Source organism: Rhinoderma darwinii, chromosome 1 (genome assembly GCF_050947455.1).
Source record: "Rhinoderma darwinii isolate aRhiDar2 chromosome 1, aRhiDar2.hap1, whole genome shotgun sequence".
NCBI lineage: Eukaryota > Metazoa > Chordata > Amphibia > Anura > Rhinodermatidae > Rhinoderma > Rhinoderma darwinii.
The window spans coordinates 232,691,465-232,706,583 of NC_134687.1; the positions used below are offsets into that span (position 1 = coordinate 232,691,465).

At 41.2% G+C, this 15,119-nt stretch overlaps 1 protein-coding gene across 5 annotated transcripts in view; it reads right to left on the minus strand.

Moving 5' to 3' along the window:
• TNKS (tankyrase) overlaps nucleotides 1-15,119 on the minus strand; it is a 253,487-nt gene that overhangs the window by 50,092 nt on the left and 188,276 nt on the right. For all 5 annotated transcript variants that reach the window (XM_075862262.1, XM_075862280.1, XM_075862253.1 and 2 more), the window contains one exon: nucleotides 7,484-7,593. In XM_075862262.1, the coding sequence (XP_075718377.1) occupies nucleotides 7,484-7,593 (110 nt within the window). The remainder of the gene's footprint in view (nucleotides 1-7,483; nucleotides 7,594-15,119) is intronic.

Here is a 15,119-nt window from a genome sequence, read left to right on the forward strand (position 1 = left end):
AACAGCATTCAGAAAGTGTTTTAATCCTTTGGGCGTTTCACAGGAATTGAAGCAATGTGGAGGTCAATTTTACAAAATTTAATTTTTTTTTGCCAAAATTCATCTGTAATACATTTTTTCCTGTAACACAGAAGGTTTTACCTGAGAAATGCAACTCAATATTTATTGCCCAGATTCTGCAGTTTTTAGAAATATCCCACATGTGGCCCTAGTGCGGTAATGGACTGATACACAGGAATCAAAGGGGCACCTACAGGATTTTGGGGCCTCCTTTTTTTTTTTAGAATATATTTTAGGCACCACGTCAGGTTTGAAGAGGTTTTGTGGTGCCAAAACAGTGGAAACCCCCCAAAAGTGACCCCATTTTGGAAACTACACCCCTCAAGGAATTTATCTAGGGGTATAGTGAGCATTTTGATCCCACTGTTTTTTTGCTGAATTCATTGGAATTAGTTTGTGAAGATGAAAATCTACTTTTTTTCTGAAAAAACAGACATTTTTAATTCTTCCAAGGAATAAAGGAAGAAATATAACCCAACATTTGTAAAACAATTTCTCCCGATTACGGAAATATCCCATGTGTGGTCATAAACTGCTGTTTGGACCCACAGCAGGACTCAGAAGGTAAGAGCATCATTTGGATTTTGGAGCTCAAATTTGGCTGAAATGGTTTTCGGGTGCCATGTTGCATTTGCAAAGCCCCTGAGGGACCAAAACCGTGGAAACCACCAAAAAGTGACCTCATTTGGGAACTAATACACTTAAGGAATCTATCTAGGGGTATAGTGAGCATTTAGACCCCACAGGTCTTTTATAGAATTGATTAGAATTAGGCGCGAAAATGAATATCAACATTATTTCCACGAAAATGTTAATTTTTTTTATTTTCACAAAGGATAAAGAAGACAAAGCACCCCAACATTTGTAAAGCAATTTCTCCTGAGTACGGCAATACTCCATATATGGTCATAAATGGTTTTTTATTAGAAATTTATCCTTTCCGGACTGATACATTTTTTGCTTTTTCTTTTTTCCCTCCCTGCTTTCCAAGAGCCATAACTTTTTTATTTTTCCATCAGTAGAGTGGTGTTAGGGCTTATATCTTGCGGGTCGAGCTGTAGTTTCTATTGACACCATTTAAAGTACCATAAAATGTACTGGGAAACTGAAAATAAAATTCTTTGCAGGCTTAAAATTGGAAAAATCTGCAATTCCTCCATTGTTTTTTGGTTTGTTTTTTTACAGCTTTCACCATGCAGTGAAAACAGCCACTTCATTTCTTTTTTTCTGCGACTCAATCAGATTACGATGATACCAAATTAATTTGGTTTTTTTAATATTTTACTACTTTTACAAAGTAAACTATTTGTTAAAAAAGAAAATTGGGCTGGTTCACCATATTCCAAGAGGCATAACTTTTTTTTTTTTTTGGTCGATTGAGAGGTGTGGGGTCTTATTTTTTGCGGGATGAGCTGTAGTTTTTATTGGTACCATTGTTTGGTACACAACTTTTCGAGCAGTTTTTATTACATTTTTTTCAAAAGCTAAGGTGACAAAAAAACAGCGATTTTGGCGTTTTAAATTCTTTTTTACGGCGTTCACCGTGTGAGTTAAATAATGGTATAGTGTTACAGTTCGTACTTTTATGGACGCAGCGATACCAATTTAGTGTATTTTTTTTTTCTACATTACCACAAAAAAATGGGAAAAGGTTGCTTTTTTGGACTTTAACCCCTTTGCAATCCACGACGTACTATTCCGTCATGGTAAATGCATCGTCCACGCACAGTGACGGAATAGTACGTCGCTGGAGGGACGCCCATTTCGGCCGTTCTCCTGACACATACAGTAGCTGTGACAACTGCTGTCTCATACAACAGTTGCCGCAGGTCCTTTAGCGGGGACCGATCGCGGCATCCCCGCTGATTAACCCCTTCGAAGCCGCGTTCAATAGCGATAGCGGCTTCTTAGGGGTTAAACCACCATAGTCGGCCTGCTACATGATAGCGGGTAGCGATGTTTGCTATTGCAACTGGAGGCCTAATAATGGCGTCCGGCTATGCCATCTGCGGAAGCATAGTGGCTCCTGACAGTCAGGACCCACTATGCTTGATGTCAGTGAGTAGCTGACAGCTCTAACATACTGCACTACGCATGTAGTGCAGTGTATTAGAATTGTGATCAGGGCCTCCTGCCCTCAAGTCCCCTAGTGGGATAAGGTAAAAAAGTAAAAAAAATGTTGGGTAAAAATAAAAATGTTTTAACCCCTTCCCGACATATGACATAAGCAGGGCTTAATAGATGCCTGTCAGAATCACGATATACTGCAATACATTAGTATTGCAGTATATCGTGCAAGCGATCTAATAATTGCTGGTTGAAGTCCCCTAAATATTGTAAATGCCAGAATGTCTATTTTTTGGTCATCTCATCTCCCACAAAAAAAAATGAAATAAAAAGTGATCAAACAGTCGCATTTACACCACAATGTTATTATTAAAAACTACAGCTTATCCCGCAAAAAATAAGCCCTCATACCACTTAATCGACGGAAAAATAAAAAAAGTTATGGCTCTCGGAATTTGGCGACACAAAATACATTTTCTTTTTTACACTTAGGTTTTTACTTGTAGTAAAATATAGAAAAAACTATATATACTTGGTAACGCCGTAATCATATTGACCCACAGCATAAAGTTAACATGTTGTTTTAATTGCACAGGGAATTCCGTAAAAACGCGCACAAAAAACCATGGAGGAATCGCTGTTTTTTTCATTTTCTACCCCACAAATAATTTTTTGCCCGTTTCCTAGTACATTACAAAATAAATGGCAAAATAAATGGTGCTACGAAAAACTACAACTCGTCCCGCAAAAATCAAGCGCCCGTAGTACTATATAGACGGAAAAATAAAGACGTTATGGCTTTTGGAAGGTGGGGAGGAAAAAACTAAAATTAAAATCTGAAAGTTGTTTACGACGGGAAGGGGTTAAAGTAATAAAAGTAAAAATCCCCCTTTTTCCTAATCAGTCCTTTATTATTAAAAAAAATAAACTATACATAAATTTGTATTGCAGTGTCCAGAACGCCCAGAAATACAAAAGTATTTCGTTCTCTATCCCGAGCGGTGAACACTATAAAAGAAAAATACTAATAAAACCATACCAGAATTACAATTTTTTTGGTCCCTTCACCTCCCAAACAATGGAATAAAAAGAGGTCGCATGTACCTAAAAATGGTACGGATCGAAAATACAGTTCATTACGCTAAGTGCTCACACGAACGCTTCAGCTGCTTCGTCCTAGCGATTCGTGGTGGTCTCCGTGCTCGGACCCCCACCAATCCAAACCTCTGACATGTCACTATGACATGTGAGAAGTTTGTCGAACGTTTAGCTACACTTTGAAGGGAACCGGTCACCAGCATTTCACCTATTGAACTTTACTTCTCCCTCACCGGCTACTGCTATAAAGAGTTCATTGCCGTTATCCCCGCTCCTAAACACCTCCTCTGACTGTAAATAACGGTCTGCAAACATTTCGTGCTTTCTATCGTAAAAATCCGGTGTCTCTTTGTGCGCACACACCAGAAGAGGACATCAATGCACAAGCACAGGATTTTGAGTGCTGGGGGAAGGCGAGGAGCTGTCAATGAAACGTAAGGAGGCGAAGTCAACTCGGAAAGACTTGAGGAATGAAGATTTGACTCTTTTCAATCGAAGATATGACTTATGCTCATTAGAATACGGTGTGGGAACACTAAATAAAACTGAATACTAAAGCTACAGAGATGACTAAAAAGACAATTCTAGGTTATATAGAAAATTATTTTTCACCCACTACCACCTGGTTTTACTGAAGTTTAATAGGTGAAATGCTGGTGACAGGTTCACTTTAAGGCCCAAACTGGGCTTCGTCCTTAAAGAGGCTCTGTCACCAGATTTTGCAACCCCTATCTGCTATTGCAGCAGATCGGCGCTGCAATGTAGATAACAGTAACGTTTTGATTTTAAAAAAACGAGCATTTTTGGCCAAGTTATGACCATTTTTGTATTTATGCAAATGAGGCTTGCAAAAGTCCAAGTAGGCGTGTTTAAAGTAAAAGTCCAAGTGGGCGTGTATTATGTGCGTACATCGGGGCGTGTTTACTACTTTTACAAGCTGGGCGTTCTGACGAGAAGTATCATCCACTTCTCTTCAGAACGCCCAGCTTCTGGCAGTGCAGACACAGCCGTGTTCTCGAGAGATCACGCTGTGACGTCACTCACTTTCTGCCCCAGGTCCTGCATCGTGTCGGACGAGCGAGGACACATCGGCACCAGAGGCTACAGTTGATTCTGCAGCAGCATCAGCGTTTGCAGGTAAGTAGCTACATCGACTTACCTGCAAATGCTGATGCTGCTGCAGAATCAACTGTATCCTCTGGTGCCGATGTGGCCGACACGATGCAGGACCTGGGGCAGGAAGTGAGTGACGTCACAGCGTGATCTCTCGAGAACACACTGTGTGTCTGCACTGCCAGAAGCTGGGCGTTCTGAAGAGAAGTGGATGATACTTCTCGTCAGAACGCCCAGCTAGTAAAAGTAGTAAAAACGCCCCGATGTACGCACATAATACACGCCCACTTGGACTTTTACTTTAAACACGCCCACTTGGACTTTTGCAAGCCTCATTTGCATAAATACAAAAATGGTCATAACTTGGGCAAAAATGCTCGTTTTTTTAAAAATAAAAATGTTACTGTAATCTACATAGCAGCGCCGATCTGCTGCAATAGCAGATAGGGGTTGCAAAATCTGGTGACAGAGCCTCTTTAAGGGGTTAAATATTCAATTTTTTTTCACAAATGTATTTACTTTTTTTTTTTTACACATTTTTTTAGTCCTCCTAGGGGACTTGAACCAGCGATCATTAGATCGCTGGTACAATATTTTTATAGGCTCCTGTAACAGTGCGATCGCTGTTCCTGTCCGTGTCAGCTGGAATGCACAGCTGACACCCGCAGCTATGGAGCGGGCTCCATACATCACTCCCCCGCACCACGACATGCTATTAAGTCGTGGTACGCGAAGGGTTTAATGCGCAGCGGATGGTGCAAAGTGAAAATTTTAATTTTCCACGGATATGCCATTTTAGTGTACAATATGTGGTGCCCAGTTTGTGCCACTGAAGACAAATACCTAATAAAATGTTAATCGGGTTCTCCTGGGTATGGTGATGCCGTATCTGTGGACGTAAACTGGTGTTTGGGCACGCTGTAGGGCTCAGAAGAAAGGGCGTGTCATTTGGCTTTTGGAGCGCAGGTTTTTCTTGGTAGTTGCGTTTGCGGTTTTGCTGGTATTTCAGCTTATATTGTGGGGGCATATCTAAGCTGTGCGGAGTACATCAGGGTATATGTAAGCTGTGCGGAGTACATCAGGGTATATCTAAGCTGTGCAGAGTACATCAGGGTATATCTAAGCTGTGCAGAGTACATCAGGGTATATCTAAGCTGTGCAGAGTACATCAGGGTATATCTAAGCTGTGCGGAGTACATCAGGGTATATGTAAGCTGTGCGGAGTACATCAGGGTATATGTAAGCTGTGAGGAGTACATCAGGGTATATGTAAGCTGTGAGGAGTACATCAGGCTATATGTGAGCTGTGAGGAGTACATCAGGGTATATGTAAGCTGTGCGGAGTACATCAGGGTATATCTAAGCTGTGCAGAGTACATCAGGGTATATGTAAGCTGTGCAGAGTACATCAGGGTATATGTAAGCTGTGCGGAGTACATCAGGGTATATGTAAGCTGGGCGGAGTACATCAGGGTATATCTAAGCTGTGCAGAGTACATCAGGGTATATGTAAGCTGTGCGGAGTACATCAGGGTATATGTAAGCTGTGCAGAGTACATCAGGGTATATGTAAGCTGTGCGGAGTACATCAGGGTATATGTAAGCTGTGCGGAGTACATCAGGGTATATGTAAGCTGTGCAGAGTACATCAGGGTATATGTAAGCTGTGCGGAGTACATCAGGGTATATGTAAGCTGTGCGGAGTACATCAGGGTATATGTAAGCTGTGAGGAGTACATCAGGGTATATGTAAGCTGGACGGAGTACATCAGGGTATATGTAAGCTGTGCGGAGTACATCAGGGTATATGTGAGCTGTGAGGAGTACATCAGGGTATATGTAAGCTGGGCGGAGTACATCAGGGTATATGTAAGCTGGGCGGAGTACATCAGGGTATATGTAAGCTGGGCGGAGTACATCAGGGTATATGTAAGCTGTGCGGAGTACATCAGGGTATATGTAAGCTGTGCGGAGTACATCAGGGTATATGTAAGCTGTGCGGAGTACATCAGCGCATAATAAGAGGGTATAATAATTTAGAACACAGCACATTTTGCATCTCTATATTCTGGGAGCCATAACTTTTCTATTTTTTCTCCACCGGAGCTGTGTGAGGGCTTATTTGTTGCGGGACAATCTGTAGTTTTCATTGGTACCATTTTGGGGTACATGCGATTATTTGATCACTTTTTTGGCAAGCAAGGTGACCAAAAACAAGCAATTCGGACAATGTTTTTTATTCTTTTCTTTACGGCGTTCACCCTGTGCTATAAATTAAAATTTTACTTTATTCTGTGGGTCGATACGATTACGGTGATACCATATGTATATAGTTTGATCACTTTTTATTCTATATTTTGGGATGGGTGGTGACCAAAAAAAGTCATTCTGGCATTGCTTTTTTACTTTGTTTTTTTGCAATGTTCAGCGTGCGGGAAAATGAATATTATACTTTTATAGTTTGGGTCGTTACGAACGCGGTGATACCAAATATATGTGTACTTTTTTTTTTTTTTCAAACGTTTAAATTTTTTTCCAATAATAAAAGACTTCTAGGAAAAAAAAAAAAACTTTTTTGTTTATGTAACTTATAACTTATTTTGACACTTTTGTAAAACATTTTTATTACCTTTTTTTTTTGTTCCACTAGTGATCTAATCGCTGCTAGAATACGTTACACTACCTACGTAGTGTAATGTATTCTAACTGTCATTGTGACGTGAGTCACACTGACAGGAAGCCTATGAGGACCAGCGTCCAGCTAGTCCTCATAGGCTTCCGTACACGGCAGCCCGGAGGTAATTGTCTGGCCTCCGGTTGCCATGACAACCATCGGCAGTCCCCGAAATTGCATGTGGGGGCTGCCGATCTGCTTTAAACGCGGCAATCGCAATCAGCCGCCGCATCTAAGGTGTTAATTGCTGAATTCAGCTGCGACTTCTTAGTGATGCATCCACTTATGGTTACAGAAAATCATCTATTCAGCCCTGCCATCAGTGGTGGTGGAGTAGTAGTATTAGGTTTTCGTGGAATCTTTGCTTTCATGCAGGTTTTTTGGACTACAATGCCGAAGGAACACGTCTGTAGAAATACATTTTCAACAATATTTAATGTATGGCAAGCCTAAGCCTGGATTTATTCTTACCCCATATGATGCTGCATTGTGTAAGGGAATAAGTCCTCCTTTATCTTGCGCATTGACATCTGCACCATGCTCTAGGAGATATTCAGCCACCTCTAGGTTGTTGTAACCAGCTGAAAAAACAAAGAAAAGCACTTCAGAAATAGAGCAAAAAGTGACCAAAGCTAAAGAAACTTGGATAAAACATTTCTTCCTAATATCAGTCCAGTAAAAACGATGTGTGAATAACCTATTGATGGAAGACTGGCTGGTATGTTGTACACACTGGAATGAATGCCTTTCATAGCCTATGACAGAGCACACTGCATAGTGTTGTAAATACATGCGTGCTTCAGAAAATAAAGTATAGTTTTAGGCCCTGTTCACACAGTTTTTTTTTTACTAGTTTTTTGGCGCAGAAACCGCTCTGCAAAACTCGTCAAAAACCGCCCGAAAATGCCTGTTGGACGAGTTTTTTTTTACCGCGAGCAAAAAAAACACATTGCGGTAAAAAGAAGCGACATGACCCATCTTGAGGCGGTTGCCGCCTCCAAAACCCCATTTCAATCTGTCAGAAAGAGTAAAAAAACACCTCGACGAGTGTTTTGACGAGTTTTTGTCAAACCACTGTGCAAAAACCGTCTGGAGCAGTTTTTGCAGGCGGAAATTTTCCTCCTGCAAAAAACTCAGTGTGAACACAGCCTTAGAACCGATATTGTAAGCAGCTCACACTACCCAGCATTACCGCAGCAGTCAGGGAGTCCGTGTTATGCCAGTAAAATAAGAGACACAATGTCTAATGTTGCTTAAGGTTTGAAGCCACTAGATTCTATCAACATGAATATCATCTGCCCAAATGAAAAGCAAAACTCTGGAATTCAGATATGGAATCAGCTGCAGAGACATCACATCATTATAAAGATACATTTTCAATACTTGGGATATCCTGTGTGAGTGAAAGGGTTAAATCTGTAAAATATTACACTCAACATCTGTCTGGCTATGGATGCTGGACAGGGGCACAAAATGAGCAACTTTGGTTATATCCGGCCGGTTTTATTATGTACCAGCTGGGCACAATTTCTGACAATCTATGTGAACCCAGCCTAATAGGTGAAACAAGGGTTCCTTGAAGACCCATTTTCAGATACATTTCTAAAGAATTGTACATTATACTTGGACCAGTTTAAAGAGGTTTCCTGGCTTTATCATTATGTAAATGATGCTACAACTTTCTAACTTCATGTTTCAATCCCTTTTTCAAGATAAGAGTTTTCATTTACGGACAGCAAACTAATGTTTACATTCACAGGCTGCATACAGCTCTCAGCTGAGAAGTGGATTCAATTGTATCCAGTCTAAGCAATACTCTGAACTAAAAGACTGATACATTGTAGCAAGCTACCAGAGACTTGTGCAGCAGCTGCTGATGTATTTAGCTCACAGGGCATTGCCTAGACTGTAGACAGTGGTATCCAATGAACTCGCAACAAGAGTCTTTACACCGTGTTCCAAATGATTATGCACATTGGATTTAAGTGTCATAAACATTTAATTATTAGTTTTTCAATTAAACTCATGGATGGTATTGTGTCTTTGGCTGGGTTCACACGACCTATTTTCAGACGTAAACGAGGCGTATTATGCCTCGTTTTACGTCTGAAAATAGGGCTACAATACGTCGGCAAACATCTGCCCATTCATTTGAATGAGTTTGCCGACGTACTGTGCAGACGACCTGTCATTTACGCGTCATCGTTTGACAGCTGTCAAACGACGATGCGTAAAATGACTGCCTCGGCAAAGAAGTGCAGGGCACTTCTTTCCAACGTAATTTGAGCCGTTCTTCATTGAAGTCAATGAAGAGCAACTCAAGATTACAGGCGTCAAAGACGGCTCGCAAAATGCGAGGAGCTTTTACGTCTGAAACGACGCAGCTGTTTTCTCCTGAAAACAGTCTGGCTTTTCAGACGTAAAAGGAAGATAGCGTGTGCACATACCCTTAGGGCTCTTTGGATCATTGTAATCAATCTCAGACACCTGTGATAATTAGTTTGCCAGGTGTGCCCAATCAAAGGAAAACTACTTAAAAAGGACGTTCCACATTATTAAGCAGGCCACAGGTCTCAAGCAATATGGGAAAGAAAAAGGATCTCTCTGCTGCCGAAAAGCGTGAAATAGTGCAATACCTTGGACAAGGTATGAAAACATTGGATATTTCAAGAAAACGTAAGCGTGAACATCGTACTGTGAAAAGATTTGTGGCTGATTCAGAGCAGACGGGTTCATTCAGATAAAGGCATAATGAGGAAGGTTTCTGCCAGACAAATTAATAGGATTGGGAGAGCAGCTGCTAAAATGCCATTGCAAAGCAGCAAACAGGTATTTGAAGCTGCTGGTGCCTCTGGAGTCCCGCGAACCTCATGGTGTAGGATCCTCCAGAGGTTTGCAAGTGTGCATAAAGCTATTATTCGGCCACCCCTAAACAATGCTCACAAGCAGAAACGGTTGCAGTGGGCTCAGAAATACATGAAGACTAATTTTCAAACCGTGTTGTTTACTGATGAGTGCCGTGCAACCCTGGATGGTCCAGATGGATGGAGTAGTGGATGGTTGGTGAATGGCCACCACGTCCCAACAAGGCTGCGACATCAGCAAGGAGGTGGTGGAGTCATGTTTTGGGCTCGAATCATGGGGAGAGAGCTGGTAGGCCCCATTAGGGTCCCCGACGGTGTGAAAATGACCTCTGCAAAGTACGTAGAGTTTATGACTGACCACTTTCTTCCGTGGTACAAAAAGAAGAACCGTGCCTAACGTAGCAAAATTATCTTCATACATGACAATGCACCATCTCATGCTGCAAAGAATACCTCTGTGTCATTGGCTGCTATGGGCATAAAAGGAGAGAAACTCATGGTGTGACCCCCATGTTCCCCTGACCTCAACCCTATTGAGAACCTTTGGAGCATCCTCAAGCAAAATATCTATGAGGGTGGGAGGCAGTTCACATCAAAACAGAAGCTCTGGGAGGCTATTCTGACATCCTGCAAAGATATTCAAGCAGAAACTGTCCAAATACTCACAAATTCAATGGATGCAAGAATTGTGAAGGTGATATCAGAGAAGGGGTCCTATGTTAACATGTAACTTGGCCTGCTAAGTTTTTTTTGATTGAAAGAGCTTTTGATTTCTGTAAATATGACCTCCTGATGCTGGAAATTCAACAAATTACCATTTTAGTTCTCTTTACAACCTAGTTTCTCTCTGCACAACAGAGATCAAAACATTTTAAACAGTGCATTTTGAGTTTTTTACTTCTAAAAAAAACAACTTATCATTAGGAGATTTGTTCAATAAAATTTGCATTATACTCCAACGGTTGATGGCTTGAAGATTATACTGACTGTCATTTGCATCGACTATTTAGGAAAATCAGTGAAAAATAACATTTGCATAATAATTTGGAATGCGGTGCATTTACTCACAGTAAACTAATATCTCAAATTATTAACCCCATAGTGACTAGCCTATTTTAGACAATGGCCAAGCCATTTTTTACGTTTTTCCATCGTCTCATTCCAAGAGCTGTAACTTTTTTATGTTTGCGTCGACATAGCTTTATAAAATCTTGTTTTTTGCGGGACAAGTTGTAATTTATAATAGCACCATTGAGGGGGGGGGGGGGAATAGAAAAAGACTGCAATTTTGCCACACTTTTTTTGCTTCCTAAATTTACGCCGTTTAATGTGTGGTATAAATAACACAACTTTATTCAGCGGGTTGCTACAATTGCAACGATACCAAATTTGTAAAGATTTTGTATGTTTTACTACTTTTACACAGTGAAAACAGTTTTTTTTTCAAAATTATTTGTTTTCGCGTCTCCATATTTGAACAGCCATTACTTTTTTCGCCGGCGCAGTTGTAGGAGGGCTTTTTTTTTGCGGGACGACTTGTAGTTTTTATCGGTACCATTTTGGAGTAGATGCGACTTTTTGATAATTTTTTACCACTTTTTTTTTTTTCAAGGCTGGATTAAAAGAAAACAGAAATTTTTGCAAGTTTTATTTTATTTTTAACGACGTTCACCATGTGGGTTAAATGATGTAATAAGTTTATAGTCGGGGTCGTTACAGACGCGGCGATACCAAATATGTGTAACTTTTTTACGTTATTTTGTTTTTTAATAATAAGCAGTTTGTAAGAGGAAAAAATGTGTTTTTAATGTATTTATTTTTTTCCCACTTTTTCATTTTACTTTTATTTTACTTTTTTACTAGTCCCACTAGGGGACTTCACTATGCCATTATCCGATCGCATTTATAATACACTGCAATACTTTTGTATTGCAGTGTATTATGCCTGTCCGTGTAAAACGGACAGGCATCTGCTAGGTCATGCCAGAGGCATGACCTAGCAGGCATACACTACAGGCAGACCTGGGGGCCTTTGTTAGGCCCCCCTGACTGCCATAGATATCGATCTCGATATCTGCCATAGATATCGATACTGATATCGATCTCACCCATTCGAGCAGGGATGCCCCCAGCCCTCAGCTACCTGTTAGCCGAGAGCAGGGATATTTAACGACTCCCTGCTCTGTTTATTTATTCCGATGCAGCGCCGTAAAAAGGCTATTGCGTCAGAATAAAACCAGTTAGTGGCTGCCATAAAAACACTATGGGGCGGTAACCAACGGGTTAAGAACTTGTACACAAATTATATTAGAACTTTTCATTTAACCCCTTCCCGAAAAATCACGTACAGTTACGACATGGGAAATGGTGTTTTAACGCATTCCCATGTAAGGGTATGTGCACACACACTAATTACGTCCGTAATTGACGGACGTATTTCGGCCGCAAGTCCCGGACCGAACACAGTGCAGGGAGCCGGGCTCCTAGCATCATACTTATGTACGATGCTAGGAGTCTCTGCCTCGCTGCAGGACAACTGTCACGTACTGTAATCATGTTTTCAGTACGTGACAGCGGTCCTGCAGCGAGGCAGGGACTCCTAGCATCGTACATAAGTATGATGCTAGGAGCCCGGCTCCCTGCACTGTGTTCGGTCCGGGACTTGCGGCCGAAATACGTCCGTCAATTACGGACGTAATTAGTGTGTGTGCACATACCCTTACGGTGCGTGAAGGAGATGGAGCTAGCTCAGGAGCTGAGCCAGCGCCGTTACAGCTGGCACCCTGATGTAACAGCCAGGACCGGAGCTAGACTCCGATCAACCCCCCCGATGCTGCGTTCAATAGAGATTGCAGCATGTGAGGAGTTTTTAGCCACAGGCACCCGTGACTGCAATGGCAACCGGAGACCTAATACTGGCCTCGCGGTCTGCCAGCAACAGAAGCCTCCTATGCCCCACTCCATGGCGGGGCATAAAATGCTTCCGGTACCATCGGCAAGATGGCACCGGCTCAGAAGCTGAGCTGCCGTAATCAGCAATGGGTGTGTGCTGTATGTTACAGCCGACACCCCGCTGTATCGGCAGGAATCGGAGCTAGCTCCGATTTTTGCCATTAACCCCTTCGATGCAGCGATCCAATGCGATCTCTGCATCTTGGCGGTTTCTAGCAATTTGGCAGCCTGCCATGCGATGGCAATTGCTACTATGGCAACAGGAGGCCTAACAATGATCAGCTTGCTTTCAGTGAGCAACAGACAGTTCTAATACATTGCACTACATAGGTAGTGCAATGTATTAGAACATCAAACAAACAGTTTGAGCTTCAAGTGCCCTAGTGGGACTAAAGAAAAACGTTTTTTTAAAAAAAAGTAAAAATAAAAGTTGTAAAAAATACAATAAAAGTTTCAAGTAATAAAATAAACCACTATCGCCCTTTTTCCCTTATCAAGTCATTTATTATTGAAAAAAATAATAAAGCCGTATATATTTAGTATCGCTGCGACCGTAACGACCTGAACTCTAAAAATATTATGTTATTTATCCCACGCAATGAACTAAAAAAAAAAACGAAAAAATACTGACATAATTGCTGTTTTATTGGTCACTATATTTTCCAAAAATTGAAATAAAAAGCGATCAAAAAGTTGCATGTATCCAAAAATGGTATCTATAAAAACTAACACTCGTCTCGCAAACAGGCCCTCATACAGCTCCGTCGACAAAAAAATTAAAGTTATGGCTCTCAACATGGCGACAGAAAAAATACATTCTCTTTACAAAAGTAATTTTATTGTGCAAAAAGTTGTAAAACATAAAAAAGTTCTATAAATTAGGTATCACCGGAATCGTACTGACCCGCAGAATAAAGTTAACATGTCATTTATTATGCGTGGTGAACGCTATATAAAAATAACGAAAAAAATATGCCAGAATTGCTGTTTTTTTTGTCACCTTGCCTCCCAAAAAAAAAGGATAAAAAGTAATCAAAAAAAAAGTCAGATGTACCCGAAAACGGTACCAATAATAACTACAGCTCATCCCGCAAAACTACAGCCCTCACACCACTAAGTCTATGAAAAATAAAATGAGTTAAGGCTCCAATAACTCAGGAAATAAAAATATCCAGTTGTGAAGCCCGAGGGCAACATTTCTTCTGTTTCAAGAGGCGAATTATCAAGGCCCTAAAATTAGGGCGCCTAAACATATCTGCTGAAAGCGAGGGTGCCCGTATTATACAAGGACAACACTTTCCCAGCAAAACTCCCCAGACTGCAAAGGTGTGGAGTGCGGACCAAAAGGGGGATCAGAAACTACCATTTATCAATGAGACACCGGCCTGTGCAGAAAGGATTGCTTCACAGCGTAACACACCTCTATGGATCATTTTATTGTTTTTTTTACCCCATTATTATACCACCTGACTATGCCTCTTATATACCCCGCACAGCTCACATGCAACCAGACATTATAAACTAAAATACTGGTAAGACTCCAAACAAAACTACTACCAATCAAAATTCACGCTCCAAAAGCCAAATGGTGCTCCCTCCCCTCTGAATCCTACAGCGTGCCCAAACAGCAGTTTACTTCCACATATATGGCATCGCCATACCCAGGAGAACCCTTTTAACAATTTTTGGGGTGTGTCTCCAATGGCACAAGCTGGGCAAGACATATTTGCCACTGAAATGGCATATCTAGGGAAAAACTGAAATGTTTACTTTGCACCATCCGCAGCGCAGTGATTTATGTAAAAGTCCTGTAGGGCGAAAATGCTCACTACACCTCTTAATAAATGTCTTGATGGGTGCAGTTTCCAAAATGGGGTCACTTCAGGGTTTTTTTAAATTATTATTTCACATCAGAGCCTCTGCAATTGTGAACCAATACTTTGTAAATCGCCAAATTAGGCCTCAATTTTACATGGTACTCTTTCACTCCTGAGCACTGTCAAATGTCCAGGCAAAAGATTAGGGCCACATGTAGGGTGTTTCTAAAACTGGGAAATACAGCATAATAATTAGAGAGCCGTCTTGTTATGGTGGCACAAGCTGGGCACCACATATTGGCATATCTATGTAAAAAAAAAAATTTTCACCCTGCAACATCAAGTGCACACTAATTTCTGCAAAACACCTGCGGGGTTAACATGCTCACTACACCCCTAGGTGAATACCTTGAGGGGTGTAGTTTCCAAAATGGGGTCACTTCAGGGATTTCCACTGCTTTGGTCCCACAGGGG